The 19,396-nt window shown below is 40.8% G+C and overlaps 1 protein-coding gene across 1 annotated transcript; it reads left to right on the top strand.

The window, feature by feature from the left end:
- The first annotated feature begins 8,011 nt into the window (after positions 1-8,011).
- On the top strand, positions 8,012-8,811 carry LOC112407553 (malignant T-cell-amplified sequence 1-like). Its single transcript, XM_024756889.1, has one exon. It carries the CDS (start codon positions 8,126-8,128, stop codon positions 8,669-8,671), a length of 546 nt encoding a protein of 181 aa, XP_024612657.1. The 5' UTR covers positions 8,012-8,125; the 3' UTR covers positions 8,672-8,811.
- The last annotated feature ends 10,585 nt before the right edge of the window (positions 8,812-19,396 follow it).

The raw sequence follows: 19,396 nt of genomic DNA, 5'->3' as shown, positions 1-19,396 counted from the left end.
TGTATGTCTCTATGCCATTTTGTTTATCCATTCACCTGATGGAGACTTGGGTTTCCATTTTTCAGATATCATGAGCAGTACTGCTATGAATACTTGCACAAAGGTATTTGTTTGAATACCGGTATACACTTCTTTTGGCGTATACCTGGGAGTGGAATCGCTGGGTGAAATGGTAAAGCTATGCTTAACTTTTTGAGGAACTGCCAAACTGTTTTCAACAGCAGCAGCACCATTTTGCATTGTCTCCAGAAATGTATGAGACTGCGAATTCCTCGACATCCTCTCCAACAGTTGCTATTTTCTGTTTCTAAATGATAGCCTTCCTGGTAGGCATGGAGTGGTATCTCGTTGTGGTTTTGATTTGCATTTCCCTCATATCTAAGGATGTTGGTCATGTTTTCGTATACTTACTGGCCAGTTGTATATCTTCTATGGAGAAATGTGTATTCAAGTCCTTCCCTCACTTTAAATTGGATTGCTTTTGTTGTTGAATTATAAGGATTTTTTAATTTATTCTGGATACATGACCCTTATCATGTTTTGTGATTTGCAAATATTTTTCTCCCATTCAGTGGGCTGTCTCCAATCTCTTGAGAATGTTCTCGCATGCAAAAAAGTTTTAAATTTTGATGAAGCTGAATTTATCAGTCTTTTGCCACTTTTGCCTTTGGTGTCATATATAAGAAACCATTGCCAAATCAATGGTCGTGAAGATTTGTCTTTATGTTTTCTTCTGAGAGTACTATTCTTTTATCTCCTAAATTTAGCTTTCTGAGTCACTTTAATTTTTTTGTATGGTGTTAGGTAACACCCCAACTTCACTCTTTTGCATGTGGATATCCAGTTTTCACAGCACCATTTGTTGAAAACACTGTGTCTCATTTAATGATCCTGCTACACCTCTGTAAAGTCAATTGACTATACGTGTATAGATTTATTTCTTGACTTTTAATTTTATTCCATCAACCTGTTTGTGTTAATCTTTCAAAGCACTGCTGAAAATGTTCACCGGTTCTAACAGGTTATTTTTTGCTGTTTGTTTTTATTCCTTAGGATTTTCTATGTAGAAGCTCAACAGAGATACTTCTCCCTTCCTTTCCAATTTTGGTGTCTTTTTTGTCTTACCTAATTGCTCTGACCTAACTTCTGTTACCATGTTGAAGTGACGGGAGCAGGCATTCTTTCTTGCTTCTGATCTCAGGGAGAAAACTTTAGGTCTTTCATCAATGAGTATTATGGTAGGTTTGAGTTTTTCATAAATAATCTTTGTCATGTTGAGAAAGTCATCTTCTATTTTATTGAGCTCTCTTATCATGAAAGGATCTTGTATTTTGTCACATGCTTTCTTTGCATCAATTGAAATGATCATGTAGTTTTATTCCTTCATTCTACTGATATGGAGTATTATGTTGATAGTTTTAACCATCTTGAACAATGCTTTCATTCCTTGAATAAACTGCATTTATCATGATGTATATTCCTTTCAATATACTGCTTAATTCTGTTTGCTAGTATTTTGTTAAGGATTTTTGCATTTCTATTCATAGTGGATTTTGACCTGTAGTTTCCTTTCTTGTGAGGTCTTTGTCTTTGGTTTCAGGGTAGATTGCAGGCATCATAGATTGTTTCTTCCTCTTGTATATATATATATTTTTTTTTAGTAGTATCTGAGAATGATTGGCATCATAGCTTCTTATATATTTGGGATAATTCACCAGGGAAGTGATCTGATTCCCTGCTTTTCTTGGTTGAGAACTTTCTGATAACTGTCTCAATCTTGTTACTCAGGATCACCCCCTCTTTAGAGTTTCCATTTCTTCTTGAGTCACTTTTGGTAGTTCGCCAGCTTCTAGGAGTTTGTCCATTTCCTCAAGCTTAACCAATTTCTTAGCCTACAATTGTTCCTAGTGCTCTCTTACAATCTTTTTCTTTATGCAGAGTCATTAATAATGTCCCACTGTCATTTCTGTTTTTGTTATTTGAGTCTTCTCTCTTTTCAAAGTCAATCTAGCTAAATATTTGCCAATTTTGTAAATTTTCTCAAGAAGGAACTTGAATTCATTGTTTTTCTCAAGTGTTCATCTGTTCTCTATTCCATTTACCTTGCTCTAATCCTTATTATTTCCTTCCTCCTGCTAATTCTAGGTTTACTTTCCTCTTCTTTTTCTAGGTCACCAAGGTCATCTTCTAACCAGCTTGGCACTGGCAGGCACTGAGCCGTGCTCCCCAGGGTCTGGGTGGTCAGACAGGTAAGTACTTGCAGACTGTAGCAGACTGAGCTACCTGGGCATTTTCTGCCCAACTACCAGCCAAAGCTACTCTCAGATTCCACTTTTACCCTGAAATTCTCTTGCTGTTGAGAATATATATGGTGTCATATACGAGAAATGAGTGGTCTATAGGCTGACCTACCTCCATAGACCATTCACAGCCTTGGACGCCTTCTGTTCTCTGTGATCCAAAAACCAGCTCAGTTTTGCCAAGGAGCACTGCCACGGGTGTGGAGGCGTGTGTGCCCACCACCACCACTGTCCTCGAGGACCTCCCTCGTGTCTCCCTGGGGGTGGGTCACTGCCACCTGTGCCCACAGGCACCCCAGAGCACCACTCCTGCATGGCTCTGACCACTGCAAAGCCAGCCTTCCATTCAGCTACAAGGGCCCCATCAAAGAGCCAGGACCAACAGCAACTCCAAGTCCACAGGACCCCAGGACCCCAAGTCCTGTGAACATTACAGATGTAGCCCTTCCTCAGCAGAGAGTTCAGCGAGCTCTCTGGCAGCTCCTTCGGCTCCGAAGTGAAGGAGATCAACATGAGCTATGTCTTCAAGTCCTCCGATGGCCAAGAAAAGAAGCCTCTTCTCCCTGACAGCTCTTCTACAGCCTCTCCTGGTGCTCCCCAGTCTGTACGCACAAAAGGAGCCAGGAAGCCCCCAAAGCTGCACCCTGGCATGTGACGCCCTGCAGAGTCCAGGGCTACTGCTGCCCTTGCCATCCCCCACTGTTCTGGGAGACAACCTCCTCAAAGTCCCTCCAAATCTACAGCAGTAGCTCAGCTTCCAGCAGCGTCTCCTTTTCCGTGTGGTTGCCTGTGACTGTCCCACGCAGCCACCAGCCCTGTGTCTCAGGGGTCTGCAGGCACAGCTCCAGCAGGTAGGCGATGCTACTCCATCCCCGTCAGCCTGGAGGAGGACAACATACACAAGAGCACCCTGGTCATCTGAATGGGTGGGGCGTGGTCCGCGCACTCAGACCTCTCTGGGCATAGACCTCTCCTGAACAGGTGCCCTTCAGGCAGCACAGCCAGTCCCAGGGGGAGGCACGCCAGTGCTCCGCTGCACCATGAGGACACAGAGGCGGTCTCCTTAGCCCTGGGCGGTTCCTGGGGATCCATGCTCATTAAGCTCGCTCCAGATCTAAGATGCTGTGGCTCTGGTCGGACCACCTGGATTGTGTCTCCTGCCCACCCCCAACCTGCAGTGGCCCCTGACTCCTTGCTTGGCGCTCAGAGCCCTATGTGTTCGGATCCAGAGGACCTCCCCAGGGTGCACCGTCACCCTCCCTCCCTCCAGCCTCCCTAGAGCCTTCTTCATCCATGGAACCCACCGCCCTTGCCCCTCCCCATAGTCCCCCATCCACAATAGACTCACCTCCAAGCCTGGGCTCAGGGGCCACCTCTTGGGCTCCTGGGCACAGCATGGCCTTTTGGGTCAGATTGACCTGGGGCCAGTCACAGCCCCGTGACAGGCAATCTTCGTGGTGACTTCTCAGAGGGTCTTGGGGGCGAGAAGCCCAGGCCGGGTCCACACCGAGTGAGGCTCCCACAGTTCCGTGTCCATCCCCTCCTGGGACAATCGGGGGAATCTGAGACCAGGAGAGTTGGGGACTGGCCCAGGGCCCGAGAGGTGGGCCGAGTCCAGAGGAGAAGGGAGCGTTCAGTACCCCGAGGCCAGGGTTTGCTTTGGGAATGAGAGCCCCTAGGATCCTGAGGGACCCCCTGCGCACTTCTCCCACGTGGGGCCCTTTCCTCTGTGCATCCCCACTTGGGCACAGGTGTGGTGCATGCGCGACCTCATGTTTTCTCCCCGTCCATCTACTATGCTTGGTATGCAGAGTACATTTTTGTAGTACAGTGTATGAGGAACTTAGCAGTGTTACCTGTGGAATGGAGCAATGAGGTAGATGACATAATTTAAAACATTCTGGATGTTGTGAGATTATTTTTATAATACACATAGCTTTTATAATTTTCAAAAATAGTTTATACATTGAAGCAATGTGAGAAAAGGCACTTTTAATGTTTCTTTCAACAGGCAAAAAATGTAGGGCTAATTTTTTGTTTTAAAAGACATCATTTTAGAAGTAATTATTTTATTGCTGATTGTCTATAGTTGCAGAGAAAAAATCACAAACTGTAAATTAAGTAGATTACTATTTAGAACGTGCTTCACCTGAACTTGGGAAATCTTTTGTGACTCTCTAGAGATGGGTTTGTTTATTTCGGAAATATAACTGAGGAAAAACAATTGTATGATAAAAAATAGTTACCTTTTAATTGAGAATAGTTACGTATTAGTTGAGTTACCTATTAGTATTCCTTCTAACGCAGAACTTCAATCTTGATGAACGGTATGAAGACTTCGTTTGGTTCTCCTGCCCTCTAGTGGTAATTTATCAAAATGCAGAGAAACTTGTATTAGGTGAACCACCCTGAAATTATACAACCCAGGTGTGGGGATCAGGTTCCGAATTTTGGAGATTAGAGGAACCTGAGAAATTTTCTGACTTGATTTCCTCATCTTTGCAACATAAACACCATGTGTCGATTACATATTCCCTTGAGATTACTGATATAAAATTCAATTCTGGCACCTCTTGACTATTTGACTTAGTAAATTATCCAAAGCTACAGTTATTTTCTGTAATTTTTTAACATATATGGTATAATCTTAGACCTTATCGCTATTGCATAAAGGTTGTTTTGCAAGTAAATAAACACTTTAAAATGTACTTATACTGTTTCCTACTATTAGGTAAGTCCGTTATATACTGTACTTTTTATTCCTCATAACTACCCCGTACACTTTGTGAAGTACATGCTATATTATTCTGATTTCATGAGGAAATAAAGTGATACTGAGGGGGGCTGATAAGACTGAGGAAGTGGTACACCCCGGGCCCGAAAGACTGAATTTTGTGCCATGACTTTCTTTCTTCTAAAAATCCATATGGTTAATTAATTTTGAATTGATTTAAAATTATTTAACCAGAATAAGTTGGTCATGTTTTAACATATTAGTATGTTTAAAGCAACATTTGTGTATCACATTCTTTAATATGCTAATGTATGCCAGCCTCAAAGACCTAGGTTTTTCTATAAAGTTTAAGAACCAGGCCCCATGATTTTAGAGAAGGTGAGTTTTTATAAAGTCTAAAAAGAGGTTTTCCATTTTAACTGAAGAATTTAGAAGCAAAAACTAGAGCTTTGTGTCCCTTTTCACGGTAGATAGCAAAGAGATGCTGTGGGCTAAGAAAGTTGCACCCTGGGGAAGAGTTACATGGTATGGAATTAAGAGTATGATTTCATATAAGAAGGATAATTAACTTCAAAAAGACTTTTCATTGCTATGGAACTCCAGACTAAAAAATTTTAAGTCCTTTGCTTAAAATAGCTTCACTACAAAATCCCTTGTGCATGCCTCTGATAGCCAGGTCTAGATCAGATCATTTCTGATTAAGCCATTTGGCATCTAGCTAGACAGGTCACCCTAGTCATTCTAGCCAGTAATGACTTTACCTCCCCTGAGTTTCTACATCTCGTTTATGCTGCTCATACATATGACTTCACAGATCGGAACAATGGGACAATCCTTAAGAACGAAAGAAAGACAATCATCCTATAAGAAGAGTTAAGCCCATAAAATCCACATATAATGAATTAGGTTAGCGGCTTATAAAATAACCAGAGATGCATCTGGATGTGTGTGACTTCACAGGATCAAAGTGACTGGAGTGAAGTTTTAGGGAAGCAGAACAGACTCAGCTATAAATAGGAAGGCACAAATGGGGGGCTAGTTGTACTGTGTCCTGTGTGAAGAGTGTTTAAAATATTTATGTAACTGTTTTGATGTTAATTTAATAATAATAGCTATGTCAAATATTTAAAACCCATTTGTTATAAGTATTAATTCAAGCAATTCTCACCCCAACCCCAAGGAGATGGGTATTCTTGTTAACCACACATTCATGATGAATAAACTGAGGTACAGATGAAGTTAAGTAACTTCCAGGATTTCAATCTAGTAACTGATGGAGAAGGAGTAATTTCTGGGTTCTAGGGTCAGCACACATAAATACCCCATTATACTGCCTCATTTAAGATGGTCTACCCTGTGATGGTTCATTTATGTGTCAACTTGACTGGTCCACGGGGTGCACAGATATTTGATCAAATATTATTCTGGGTGTTTCTGGATGAGGTTAACATTTTAATTGTAAAGTAAAGCAGACTGTCTTCCCTAATGTGGACAGGCCTTATCCAATCAGTTTGGAAGCCTGAATAAAACAAAATGGTTGACTCTCCCCTGAAAAGGCCATCCTCCCGCCAGATGGCTTTTGAGCTGGGACAATGGTCTTCCTCTACCTTCAGACTTGGACTCAGACTGGAATTTATACCATCTTGGTCCTCAGGCCTTTAGAGTCAAACTGAATTACACCATCGGCTCGCCTGAGTGTCTGGCTTGTTGACTGTTGATTTTGGAACTCCTCAGCCTCCATAATCGTGCGAGCCAATTCCTTATAATAATGATTATATATGTATATGTATAAAACACACATATATAAAACCCTCATGTGCTATAAGCTCCCCAAAATGAGGAAATGTATGTTATTTTTCCACTATACATTCAGTACCTGTTACAATTCTGCTGCAGTGCAGGCTTCCCAAATTAAGCATGTGTCATTGGAGAGAAGTGCCCACAGAGCAAGGATTTGCTCTTATTCTCTTCACAAAGCACTGTCTGGGAAACAAAGGGACCAAAACTTTGGGGAGAGGAAGCATTCTTTCATTTATTCATCAGTGACTTATTGTGTATGTAGTATGAAACAGATCTATCTTGTGCTGGGTGAAAAAATACAGAGATAAAATATACAATTACTGCCCTCACGGGCCTCACACTTCTTTGGATAACAAGTAAAACCTAAGCGGATAAAATCCTAATTAACAGGGTGACTTCCACATTAATCTGAAATGGGTATGGACCTAATAACGCAGCTTCAAAATCTATAAATCCAAAGCTGATAGAACTGAAAAGGGAAAGAGCTCCACAACCATGGAGATTTCAATATGCTGCTCAGTAACGGACAGAATGAGCACACAGAAAATCAGTAAGAATAGAGAAGCGCTGCACCCAAAGCAGAGAGCCCATTATTTTCAGAAGCACCGTTACATTCACCAAAAGAGACCGTATGCCGGCCCATAAAACGAGTTTGGGTGTGTTTAAAAGGATTGAAATCGTATAACATTCGCATTCCGCCTGGCCGCAAAGCCTCTCCTCTCCGGGTGCAAGTGGAGAGAACTGGGAAGGTGACAGGCAGCGACTGTTTGCAAGTATTCGGAGCTGCGCTAAAGCAGCGAGAGATTGTGAGAGCATGAGAGATTGTGGAGGAGAAATAACGTACAGGACTCGACTCCTTGCCGTGACCGTGCGGAACAGGAGGTCTTATCGTTCAGCATTCGTCCCCCGGTTTCTGGCGTGGGTAAATGGACAGATGGTGAGCCATTTCCCAATTAAAAAAAATAGAAGACAGGTTCCCTCCGTTCTTCTCTTCCTGCAACAAAAATGATTGCTCTACCACCCTTCCTTTTCAAGTCCCGCCCTTTTACCTTTCCGCCCCGAAGAGTAATCGGAAGACCAAATACTGCCGGAAAGTGCGACGCCACATTCCAAGGAGCGGAAGTAGATTTCCCGGAAAGCCGTAAAGCGCCTCCCTCTTCCGGTTAACAATAGCCGTACCGACCGTCCACGCCGGCAGATCTCCGGTAAGCGCCTCCGCCGGGCTCTCTGTAATTCAGTTTTCTCTTCGATTCCGGGCGCTTCCTTGTCGTCGCCCTCTTCACCTTGGATCATGTTCAAGAAATTTGATGAAAAAGAAAATGTGTCCAACTGCATCCAGTTGAAAACTTCCGTTATTAAGGGTATTAAGAACCAGTTGATAGAGCAATTTCCTGGTATCGATCCGTGGCTGAATCAAATCATGCCTAAGAAGGATCCGGTCAAAATAGTGCGATGCCACGAACACATAGAAATCCTCACTGTAAACGGGGAGTTACTATTTTTTAGACAAAGAGAAGGGCCTTTTTATCCAACGCTAAGGCTGCTTCACAAATACCCTTTCATCCTGCCCCGCCAGCAGGTTGATAAAGGAGCCATCAAGTTTGTGCTCAGTGGAGCCAATATCATGTGTCCGGGCCTGACCTCTCCCGGAGCTAAGCTCTACCCCGCCGCGGTGGACACGGTGGTTGCAATCATGGCAGAAGGAAAACAGCACGCCCTGTGTGTGGGAGTCATGAAGATGTCAGCAGAGGAAATCGAGAAAGTCAACAAAGGAATCGGGATCGAAAATATCCATTATTTAAATGACGGGCTGTGGCACATGAAGACGTATAAATGAGCCTCAGAAGAAATGCGCCTGGGCTAAACATGGACCTCGTGCAGTATCTGTGTGTGACGGCATGAAGACGGCACGTCTGTGGATAGCAATTCAACAGACGCTAAAAACCGGAAATAGACGAAGTAAAGCTTTGGAACGAATCCATATGTCTGTGCATGTGTCATTGTATGTGTGTGTGTCTGTGTGAGTGTGTATGCCTGTGAATATGTGAGGGTGTGTGTGTGTGTGTTTACAGGGGAGTGATTAGATTTGCTGTCTTGTCTGTTTAAGCAGATATCAGTTCAAACAGGTAAATTATCTCTTAGAAAAATAGATTTCAAAGTCAAGAGCTTGCAGTTGCTAGATGGGAGAAGAAAATGACTGGAGAGAGACCCTAAACAACTCTATTCATGTGGCCGTTTAAGGGATGAGTACTAGAAACAGAAAATCCGGTTAAAAGTACACAGCGGTCATTATTGGTTGTCCACCCAACAGAGTAGCCCCCTCCCACCTTGGTGGCACAGCTCTGTCCATCTCTTTTCTACACGAGTCTGGAAAATGCTGATTAGTCAAGCCTATCACGGTGGTCTCTTTCCCTATGAGATGGATTCATTTGTAGGTGGGCGTGGGGCCTAAGGCCAAGGAGGCTCTTATGTTTAGGAACCCAATGGGAAAGTGAGGGTGCTTCCTCCCATGGTTTTGAGTCATTTATAGGTGGAACCACTAAAAGAAAGATGCATGGGGAGAAACCCTCCCTACTTTGGATGGACATTAGCATATGATTTTGCTCTTGCCAAACACACACACACACACACACACACACACACACACACACACACCCTTGATTAGCATAAAGTCTGAACATATTAAGTTGAAAATAGAAAAGAGTGCCCTTGGTGATCTATGAACTAATGATTAATCAGCTATGCAGATTCCATATATTGGGACCTCTTAAGGGGTGTGACTAAGTTCTGTGAAATAATAAAATTTTCTTATAGATTACTTCATTTGTACTTGAGTTTTCTGAAATTTAAAGCTAAAGAGAGCTCAGTTTTTATAGAGTGGCATCATAGACACCCAACTGAAAAATATCTTAAACAGGGATAAAATAGGTCAGCTGAAAGTTCATCAGTGACTTTCACATGAGCAGTTTCAGTGAAATTCATATGAAAGCAAGATAAATTGCAGTAGATCTGGGGGTGAATGGGGAGTGAGAAGGTTAAGGTGTGGGAGTTTACACTTCATGTTATTATTTACAGAATTTTGGGAATTAAAAGGTAGGTGAAAGGAAGGTCATAGTCAAGATAGTCTGTTTTGGAGTTTATATTATTTTGCTGTTGTTATTTTAATTGTTTTTGTTTTTTTCTTGTGGCATGTTTGTTAGTGGGGTATCTGAGTATATTTATATGCTGAGGGGAAATATTCACTAAGAGAGGGATACTTGATGGGGATTTAATCAGTGGAATAGGAAAGCAGAAAGGAATGGCTCCAAAAGCAGGGGTAGAGGATGACCTTCTGTCCTCAGAAATCTGCACAAATGAAACACATTTTCTGTTTCTAGTACTCATCCCTTAAATGGTCATATGAATAGAGTTGTTTAGAGTCTCTAGTCATTTTTTTCTCCCAACTTGGGTCCATCTAATAGCTGCACAAAAGATAATGGCACTGATTAATCTGCACCACAGGGTTGTCATGTAACAGCTCTTAAATACTCTTCAAAACACTGTTTTTTCCTTAAAGGCTTAGGGCTTTTGCCCCTATTAATTCTCCACCCAAATCAGCACCATTAAGTCTGGTCAGTGGTGGATACCTGTGGAGGGTCTCTGAACGTCTCATGATAATCTGGAGCACCCAGGCCTCTGACGAACACTGATGGAGACAATCAAGTAAGCAACCTTTCAGTTCTTCTTTTACCATATTGTAACTATCTCCACCAAAAATTGAACAAGGACCCTCTGGATCTACTCTAAGCCTTCTTTCAGGTCTCTTCTATTCTTTCTCTCATTCCAGCCTGGTTCACTTGGTCCTATTGGATGGTGGTGTAGTCCTACTGAACAACTCAGAATGGATAGCCTGTATAAAAACTGGGAAGTGGATGGAGATAAAGAGTTCTATGAACTTCCTGGAATTTCACACAAAATCTGGTGTGTATGTGCATAGATAACTGTACTTGGTAAAGCATTCTCTACACTGATCATGTGTTTAAGGTGACCTGAGAGCCAAAAGGGTATTATGAACAATTAAAGTAGAAGAGGATCCCCATCTACTTCTTGGCTAATGCCAGTGCATAGTTCAATGATAGGATGCTGGATAATGAAATACAAATTACAGTCATATCTTACCTCAAGAATCTACCCACTCCAGTGCTATGTAACCCAGAATAGTTCAACCAACATTATTGGGTACTTACTGTAGGGCAGACACTGGGCTAGGAGTAAGGGACAGAAAGAGAAATATACTATTACCTTAACTTTTAGGAGCTTGGTCTTGTTAGGAAGGCAAACTTAGATAATTTCACTTTCGTATATTCGTGTATGATATAACCTACGGTAAATATCTGAATTATCTATTACAACATAGCATGAATGAATGAGGGAAAGCTGTCTCTCCCTAGAGAATCAAAGAGGGTTTCTGAATGACAGGTTGTGTGAGTAGCACATAAAAGATGATTAAGAATATTGGGAATTCCCTGGTGGTCCAGTGGTTGGGACTCTGTGCTTTCACTGCTGAGGGCCAGGATTCAGTCCCTGGTCAGGGAATTAAGATCCCACAAGCCAAGTGTTGTGGCCAAAAAAAAAAACAAAAAAACCTTCATAATGAATATGGTGAAAAATTACAGTAAAAGATGCAGGGCGAGCAATGCAGTAGATTCACAGAAATACAAGCAGTTTGGCTTTTGTAGGCCATGATTTTCCTGGAAAAGGTGAGAGGAGATGAAGCTGGAGGCTTATGGTAGAGACCCATTTTTAATATGCTAAAGAATTTATATACTTAAGGGACTTCCCTGGTGGTCCAGAGGTAAAGAATCCACCTTCCAATGCAGGGGATGTGGGTTCGATCCCTGGTCAGGGAACTAAGATCCCACAGTCGCAGGGCAACTAAGCCTGCATGCCACAACTGCTGAGCTGACGCACCTCCATGAGAGAGCCCACATGCTGCAAACTACAGAGCCCACGTGCTCTGGAGCCCACACGCCACAACTAGAGAGAGGAAAAAAACCCCAAAAAACCTGCACGCCACAACTAGAGAGAAGCCCGTGTGCTGCAACAAAAGATCCTGCATGCTGCAACTAAGACCCAGTGCAGCCAAATAAATATTTAAAAATTTATATACTTGACAATTTAAATCGGTCTTTAAAAGGCTGCTAAAAAAGAATGAGACATGAACAATATATTTTGGATAGATGATAATGGTGAGGATGGGTTCTAGTGGGGATAAGACTAGAGAAAGTAACTAATACTGCAGCATTGTAGGTATTTCAGGCAAAAGATAATGGCACTGGTTAAAAGGATTTGAACTATTCTAAAAATGTTTGTGGAGGAAATTTTCCTAAGACATTAAGGGAACCACCAGCTCACTTAAGAAGAAATGGATAACTACAATAGTACTGTATCTATTAAAGTACATAATTAAATTTGTAGTTAAAATTCTACAAACAAGGAAAACTCCAGACCCAGAAAGTTTCACTAGTGAAATCTACTAAACATTTCAGGAAGAAATAATTTTAAAATTTATAGAATTTCTTCTACAGTAAAGAGGTTTGGGGGATACTTTCCAACTCATTTTATGAGGCCAGCAGTACTGAAAAATCCAAACCAAAGACATGGCAAACCCCCCACAAAACTATAGACCAATACCCATCTGAATATAAACACAAATACTGTTTAAAAAATGAGCAAACTGAGCCCAGCAATATGTAAAAATGGCAAAACGGATTTATTCTGGAAATGGAATCTTGGTTTAATATTTAGAAATCAATGTAATATGCCATATTAATAGATTAAAGAAGGAAAAGCATAAGGTATTCTTACTAGATGCAGAAAAAAACATTTGACATAGTTCATTATTCATTCATTCACTGAAAGAAATCTTCCTCAACCTGATAAAGTAGGTCTATAAAATACCTACAGCTCACATATATTTATTGGTGAAAGACTGAATGCTCTCTTCTTAAAAACAGGAACAGGACAGAAATGTCTCCTATAACTCCTTCTATCAGTCATTTTAGGTAGTGATTCAGTAAAGGAAGACCAAAGAAATAAAGGCATACGGCCTGCAAATAAAAAGCAAAACTGCCTCTACTTACAGACAACTTAGTTGTCTAAGTAGAAAATCCAAAGGAATGTACAAAATAAGCCATTAGAACAGATACATGAGGTTAGCAAATCAATATTTAAAAATCAGTTACATGTCTACATGCCAGCAAGGAACAATTGTTGAAATTTAAAAATAGACCATTTTCAGTAGCACAAAAAAACTTGAAATCCTTAATCAAACAGTATGTGCATGATCTGTATGCCAAAACCACAAAACACTTACGAATGAAACACTGATTAAAGGGCACTTTCATAAACACAGAGGTTTGATCTGTTCAGGAACAGGAAAGTGATAATGTCAATTCTGCCCAAATTAATATAGAGATTTAATACAACTTGAGTCAAAATCACACAGGCTTTTCATAAGAATTGGCAAACTATTTCTAAATTTTTGTTGTTCAATTTATTTATTTATTTATTTATTTATTTATTTATTTCTGGCTGTGTTGGGCCTTCTTTCCTGCACGTGGGCTTTCTCTAGTTGCAGTGAGCGGGGGCTGCTCTTTGCTTGTGGTGCGTGGGCTTCTCATTGTGGTGGCTTCTCTTGTTGCAGAGCACGGGCTCTAGGCGTGTGGGCTTCAGTAGTTGTTCACGAATGAAACACTGATTAAAGGGCACTTTCATAAACACAGAGGTTTGATCTGTTCAGGAACAGGAAAGTGATAATGTCAATTCTGCCCAAATTAATATAGAGATTTAATACAACTTGAGTCAAAATCACACAGGCTTTTCATAAGAATTGGCAAACTATTTCTAAATTTTTGTTGTTCAATTTATTTATTTATTTATTTATTTATTTATTTATTTCTGGCTGTGTTGGGCCTTCTTTCCTGCACGTGGGCTTTCTCTAGTTGCAGTGAGCGGGGGCTGCTCTTTGCTTGTGGTGCGTGGGCTTCTCATTGTGGTGGCTTCTCTTGTTGCAGAGCACGGGCTCTAGGCATGTGGGCTTCAGTAGTTGTGGCACGCGGCCTCAGTAGTTGTGACTTGCAGGCTCCAGAGCTCAGGCTCAGTAGTTGTCGCACACAGGCTTAGTTGCTCCGTGGCATGTGGGATCTTCCCGGACCAGGGCTTGAACCCGTGTCCTCTGCATTGGCAGGCACATTCTTAACCACTGCACCACCAGGGAAGTCCCTATTTCTAAAATTTTAATGGCACTTCAAAGGGACAGAATAATCCAAACCATTGTGAAAAGGGAGAACAAAGTTGGACGGCTCACATTTCCAGACGCCAAAGCTTCCTATAAAGCTGCGGTACACAGTGTGGTCTTAGCAAAAGGACAGGCTCATGAATCAAGGGAGCTGAGAAGAGTCCCCAGATGGACCCGCTAAATATTGTCAATTGATTTTCTACAAAGTTGCAAAGGTAATTCCATGGAGCAAGAATAGTCTTCTCAACAAATGGTGCTGGGGGCAACCATAAGCAAAAATATTGAACTTTGGCCCTTACTTTACAATGTAAATAAAAATTAACTCAAAATGCATTGTAGACCGAAATGTTAAAATGTATCAAATTTCTAGAAGTAAACATAGGAGAAAAACTGTGAGTTTAGCAAAGATTTCTTAGATGTAACACCAAAAACACTACCCTTTTTTAAAATTTTAATTAATTAATTAATTTATGGCTATGTTGGGTCTTCATTGCTGCAGGTGGGCTTTCTCTAGTTGCGGTGAGCGGGAGCTACTCTTCGTTTGCGGTGCGCGGGTTTCTCATTGCAGTGGCTTCTATTGTTGCGGAGCACGGGCTCTAGGCACGCAGGCTTCAGTAGTTGTGGCTCGTGTGCTCTAGAGCGCAGGCTCAGTAGTTGTGGCGCACGGGCTTAGTTGCTCCGCGGCATGTGGGATCTTCCCGGACCAGGGCTCGAACCCGCATCCCCTGCACTGTCAGGCAGCTTCTTATCCACTACACCACCAGGGAAGACCCCAAAACACTACCCTTAAATGAAGAAATAGAATTAACTGAAATTAAGAACTTCTAAATTTTTAAAGACACTGTTAAGACACGGAAAAGACAAACCGTATACTAAAAGAAACTCTTATCAAAACATATATTTAATAAGTCATTAGCATCCAAAATGTATCTTTTCAAAATTCAATGATGAAAAAGCAAGAAAAAGACAGGCAAAATGTTTGACAGACACTTCACTAAATAAGATATATATGAATAGCAAATAAGCACATGAAAAGATGCTCAACATCTTTAATAATTAGAGAAATTAAAATTAAACCACAGCGAGATACACTACATACAAATAACAACAACAGAAAAGGCTGGCCGTGTAAGTGTTGGCAGAAATGCTGAGCAAATGGAACTCTTAACCATTGCTGCTGGGAAGGCAAGTGGTGTAGCCAGCTGTGGAAAAGAAATGTTTATAGTGGCTGTATTTGTAATCCCTCCAAACTTGAAACACAGTGAAGGGACATTCCTACCAAAGGGACATTCCTACCATTGCCATATACTTATCCACTCTCAATCTTTATTTTAGTAGAAATCTTTTAACTGCAAACATTTTACAAATAATGACCAATAAGGATGTTGAATATTACAAACTGAGGTTTTCAGATTATGAGGATTAATGATAGTGAACATATTGGCACATTTTTTCACCTCTGTGCACTTTCTCATTCTTTTAAAAATCAAGGTCTATGTTAATCCTGGGACCTCAGTCCTTCAGTTCATCCTCACGTGATAAACTCCAGGAAAACTTTGAAACACAAAGAACATGATTGCAATTCTTGCGTGCTCTTTCAGCAGAGCTAAATTCAGGGTATAAATATTTTCCTTAAAAATTCAGTTGGCTCAACATATTTTCAAAGGAGGAAACTCTGAGGCTTTGAAAAGCACATCTGTGTTACAGAGAAAACATTTTCTAAGCAGGAAAAGTATTTCTGACTCTGCAAAACAACATTTTCACTTGCATATTTTGCGGTTATCTCTGTCCGAAGACTCTTTTTCTTCAGTCCGAATGATGTAGAAAGCTGCACAAGCAAGTCATGGTTATGTCAGAAGCTTAGCCAAACAATCGTGAAAACCAAATATGATATCAAATGGTTTTCTTTGGGCAAAATAATGCTTTTTAAAGTAAGCCCTGCATTTCCGGTCTGTTGAGGATTTGAGCTGACGCTGACCATGCCTTTCACCATGAAGTGAGCAGCCCCTCCAAGGGCTCCTTATATACATACTGACTATTGGGCATTACGTCTCTATTCTTTTGAGGTCAAATGACAGTTGATTTTAAAAAATTTGTATTTATCTCTATATCTCAGTAAAAATCTATAAAAATGTAAGAAAGGAATGAAAACGGGTGCATGTAGAGGGCATTAGGCTAAGAAGGACACATTCTTAAAACCATTGCAGACTCTCAGGCCAAAGAGAGCTGTGATTTGTCGTCGTGTTTATCTGTTATGCTGTTTTTTCCTTTCTTATTAACCTTCCAAGTTGTACTAGATGACATTTGAGAAGCTGCACTAAGGTTTCGAGTATCACTCTCTTAATTCCAGGTAAAGCACCACTTCGGTGAATGTGGTTTATAAGTGAGCCCTTAACCAAGCAATGCCCTCATTCTGGTGATGCACCAAAGAGGCTTAGGTTTATTGCTTTCGTTAAAATTCAGTTTAATGTACTATTACCCTCAATGAAAGGATGCTGTTCTGCACTACCTATTTGTAGATGAACGCAGGAGAAGTTCCCTGAGCTGTGTATACTTCCCCACAGGATTAGGTGGTGACTAACTCCCCATAGCTGCTAATACCCTTTACCCCAGCCTTCTTTTCCTGGTGCCCTTTTCCCCAAACCTACACAGCCCTTCCTCTTCAGCCTCCCCCTCTCCCCATATACCCTTTAAAATACTCATAATTTATGAGAACAATCATCTGAGATAGGATTATAACCTCCTTTTTTTGGAGCTGACAATTTGAGGCACACAGAGAGGCAAGGCTAATTACCCAAAATCACAGAGCCCGTGAATGATGGAGATGGGCTTGGGTCTCAGACATCTGACTCCAGATCCGGGTGCTCATCTATAGAAGACACCAGAGTATTTCCCCACCTGATTCAACATGCTGTTTCACTTGTTACCTCACCCTCAGGGACATGCAAGAATTTCTGTTAGTTTCCTCTTACTGAAAAAAAAGTCACAGAGTCTTAGTTTTCATCTCTAAAAGCTAACCATCCCACTTCACTCTAGCCAACCTGTTTTATTCACTCTCTCACAGACTTTTTGTGGACATTTTGGAGTCTAGCTTAGGTTCAAATTATTCTTTTATCTTGAGTTTTCTATTCCCTTTTGGCCTAACTATTATATACATTATCACTTTTCTTCAGAACTTAATGAAGGCTTGCATTTCCTCTATTAGATTCTCCTTTATCATTCCTCTCGCCAAAAGTCGAATCTTCTGAGATCTTAAGAGAATGTAATGTCTGTATATCTCATTTGCCATTTTATCACGTTGGCCTCAAGGAATCATATAAAAGTTACATGGATTGTCATCTACTAGCAAAATCACAGTGCTGGTTATGTTAGAACTGCAAAGCAGTGTGAAACAGGGTTTTTGCACTCAGTGAATTTATATATATATGAAGTCAAGATATAAATGTGAATTTTTTTAAATACTTTTTTAAAACCAAAACTAGGAATAAGACAAGATGATACCAAAGTAGCTGGCACTACACAGACATTCTCTGTGAGGACAATATCAATATATGCATGAAGAGGAGGGAGAGGTAACTAGTGTTCCGACCAGTCCAGAAAGATTTATGGAGGAGACAGATGAAGCCATAAACATGTAACAGAAGAATAATGTAGTGGAAGTGGAATGTAAGAATGGAAAAGGTGGATTGAAGCCACATAGAGAGTGCTTTGAGTTCTCAGTCAGTGCATTCACTTGAAGGTAACAAGTCACCTGGGCTTTTGAGCCCAGCAATGGAATGTTGATTTTGAAAGTGTCTTGCAAGAGAGACTATAGATGTGGGAAAGTCTGCGTGCTGTAAATATGGAGGGTTGAGACCCTGAGCGCAGGAAGTAAGAGAGAGAAAGGTGGGAAAGTCATGTCTGTGGGTTACATACCCACTGTTGTTGTTGTGTGTGTGGTGTGAGAGTGGGTGTGTGCACACCGATTTAGCAGGAGCAAGCTATTTGAGAATTGAACAGGCCAACTTTACATGGACTCTTCCCTACAGAATCCTCAAATAATTAGCAGTTCAATGGAGACACTGAAGTCTGTTGTCTGACACACTGTAGCCTGGCAAGAATAGCTCCGTGATTGACAGCCCCCACTCTCACCTGCTGGGCTGGAGTTACTTGGTGTTGCCTTAGTGTCTGAACTGTGTCTTTTTACCCCATCCTGTACTAAACATCAGAAGAAACACCATCCATGTGATTAGGGAACATCTGTTTGTTCTTTTTCTCTTTTAACAGCAGTGAGAACTACAAAAGCCTAGATCTTTTTAGCCCTAGGAACATGGATGATTTAAAATATGGATGATGGAATTCAGGTACGATAAAATTAGTGCAGAAATCTAGCTATAAATAAATACCAAAGAAGAATAAAATACAATGTGCAGGATTTTTCACATCAAACTCTAGTTCAGGGATAGATTATGCATATGTTCATGTATTTAAATACCTGAAAATTAAGAAATATGTGACATACAATATGCACAAACTCTAAAGTATGAAATTTATAGTAGAATAGCTTTGTAGTATATTTTATTCCCTTAGAATATTTTAAGATTTTAATGTAATAATGAATTAAACTATTAACAATAAAAACAATTTTATGAAGTGCATTTGTCAATTTTAATACACAATCCAATAATCAGTAATAATGGAGAAACCCTCAATACTTCTTATAGCTTTAAAAAATCATAGCCTTTCCTTTTAGACTTACAGCCAGAACTCTGAATAAGAATTAGTTATTTTTAACATTAGAAAATACAGTTTTAATTAAGGACTGGGAGTTTACACAGGGAAGGACCACTTCCCTGCTCTCCCACCCCTCCACCATGCTACACACTTTTCGTTTAAAACAAATATTTCGAGCAAGGTAATCATACTAGTGCATGAAAGACAAACTGCCTCTTTTTGGGGGGAGGGGGTAGAATTGGGAGTGAAAATGTAATAAACAGATGTAGATAATTAGTTGGAAGAACTAATAGCCTTATGCTGTTAATGAGATTTCCAAAATTCATCTGAAACCATTGACTTAATTTATGTATTCATTTATTCTTACATTAATTCATCTGACAACTACTAATTAACACCCACCATGAAATGGAAATTAAAATACTTAGGCAAGCCTTTTTGGCTGCAATTAACAAAGCCCTATTGCCCTAGTAGAAGCAAAACATTGCCGGCCATCTTAAAGATTTGGGGCATCTCCAGGAAGGCACAGGGTGGGAATGGGGTTGGTTCTCACGGGGCTGTGCCCGCAGA

This window comes from Neophocaena asiaeorientalis, unplaced genomic scaffold (assembly GCF_003031525.2).
Source record: "Neophocaena asiaeorientalis asiaeorientalis breed wild unplaced genomic scaffold, Neophocaena_asiaeorientalis_V1.1 scaffold278, whole genome shotgun sequence".
In the NCBI taxonomy this organism is placed as follows: Eukaryota; Metazoa; Chordata; class Mammalia; order Artiodactyla; family Phocoenidae; genus Neophocaena; species Neophocaena asiaeorientalis.
Note: the sequence above shows the minus strand (reverse complement) of the source record. Positions and strands in the feature narration are given on the sequence as shown.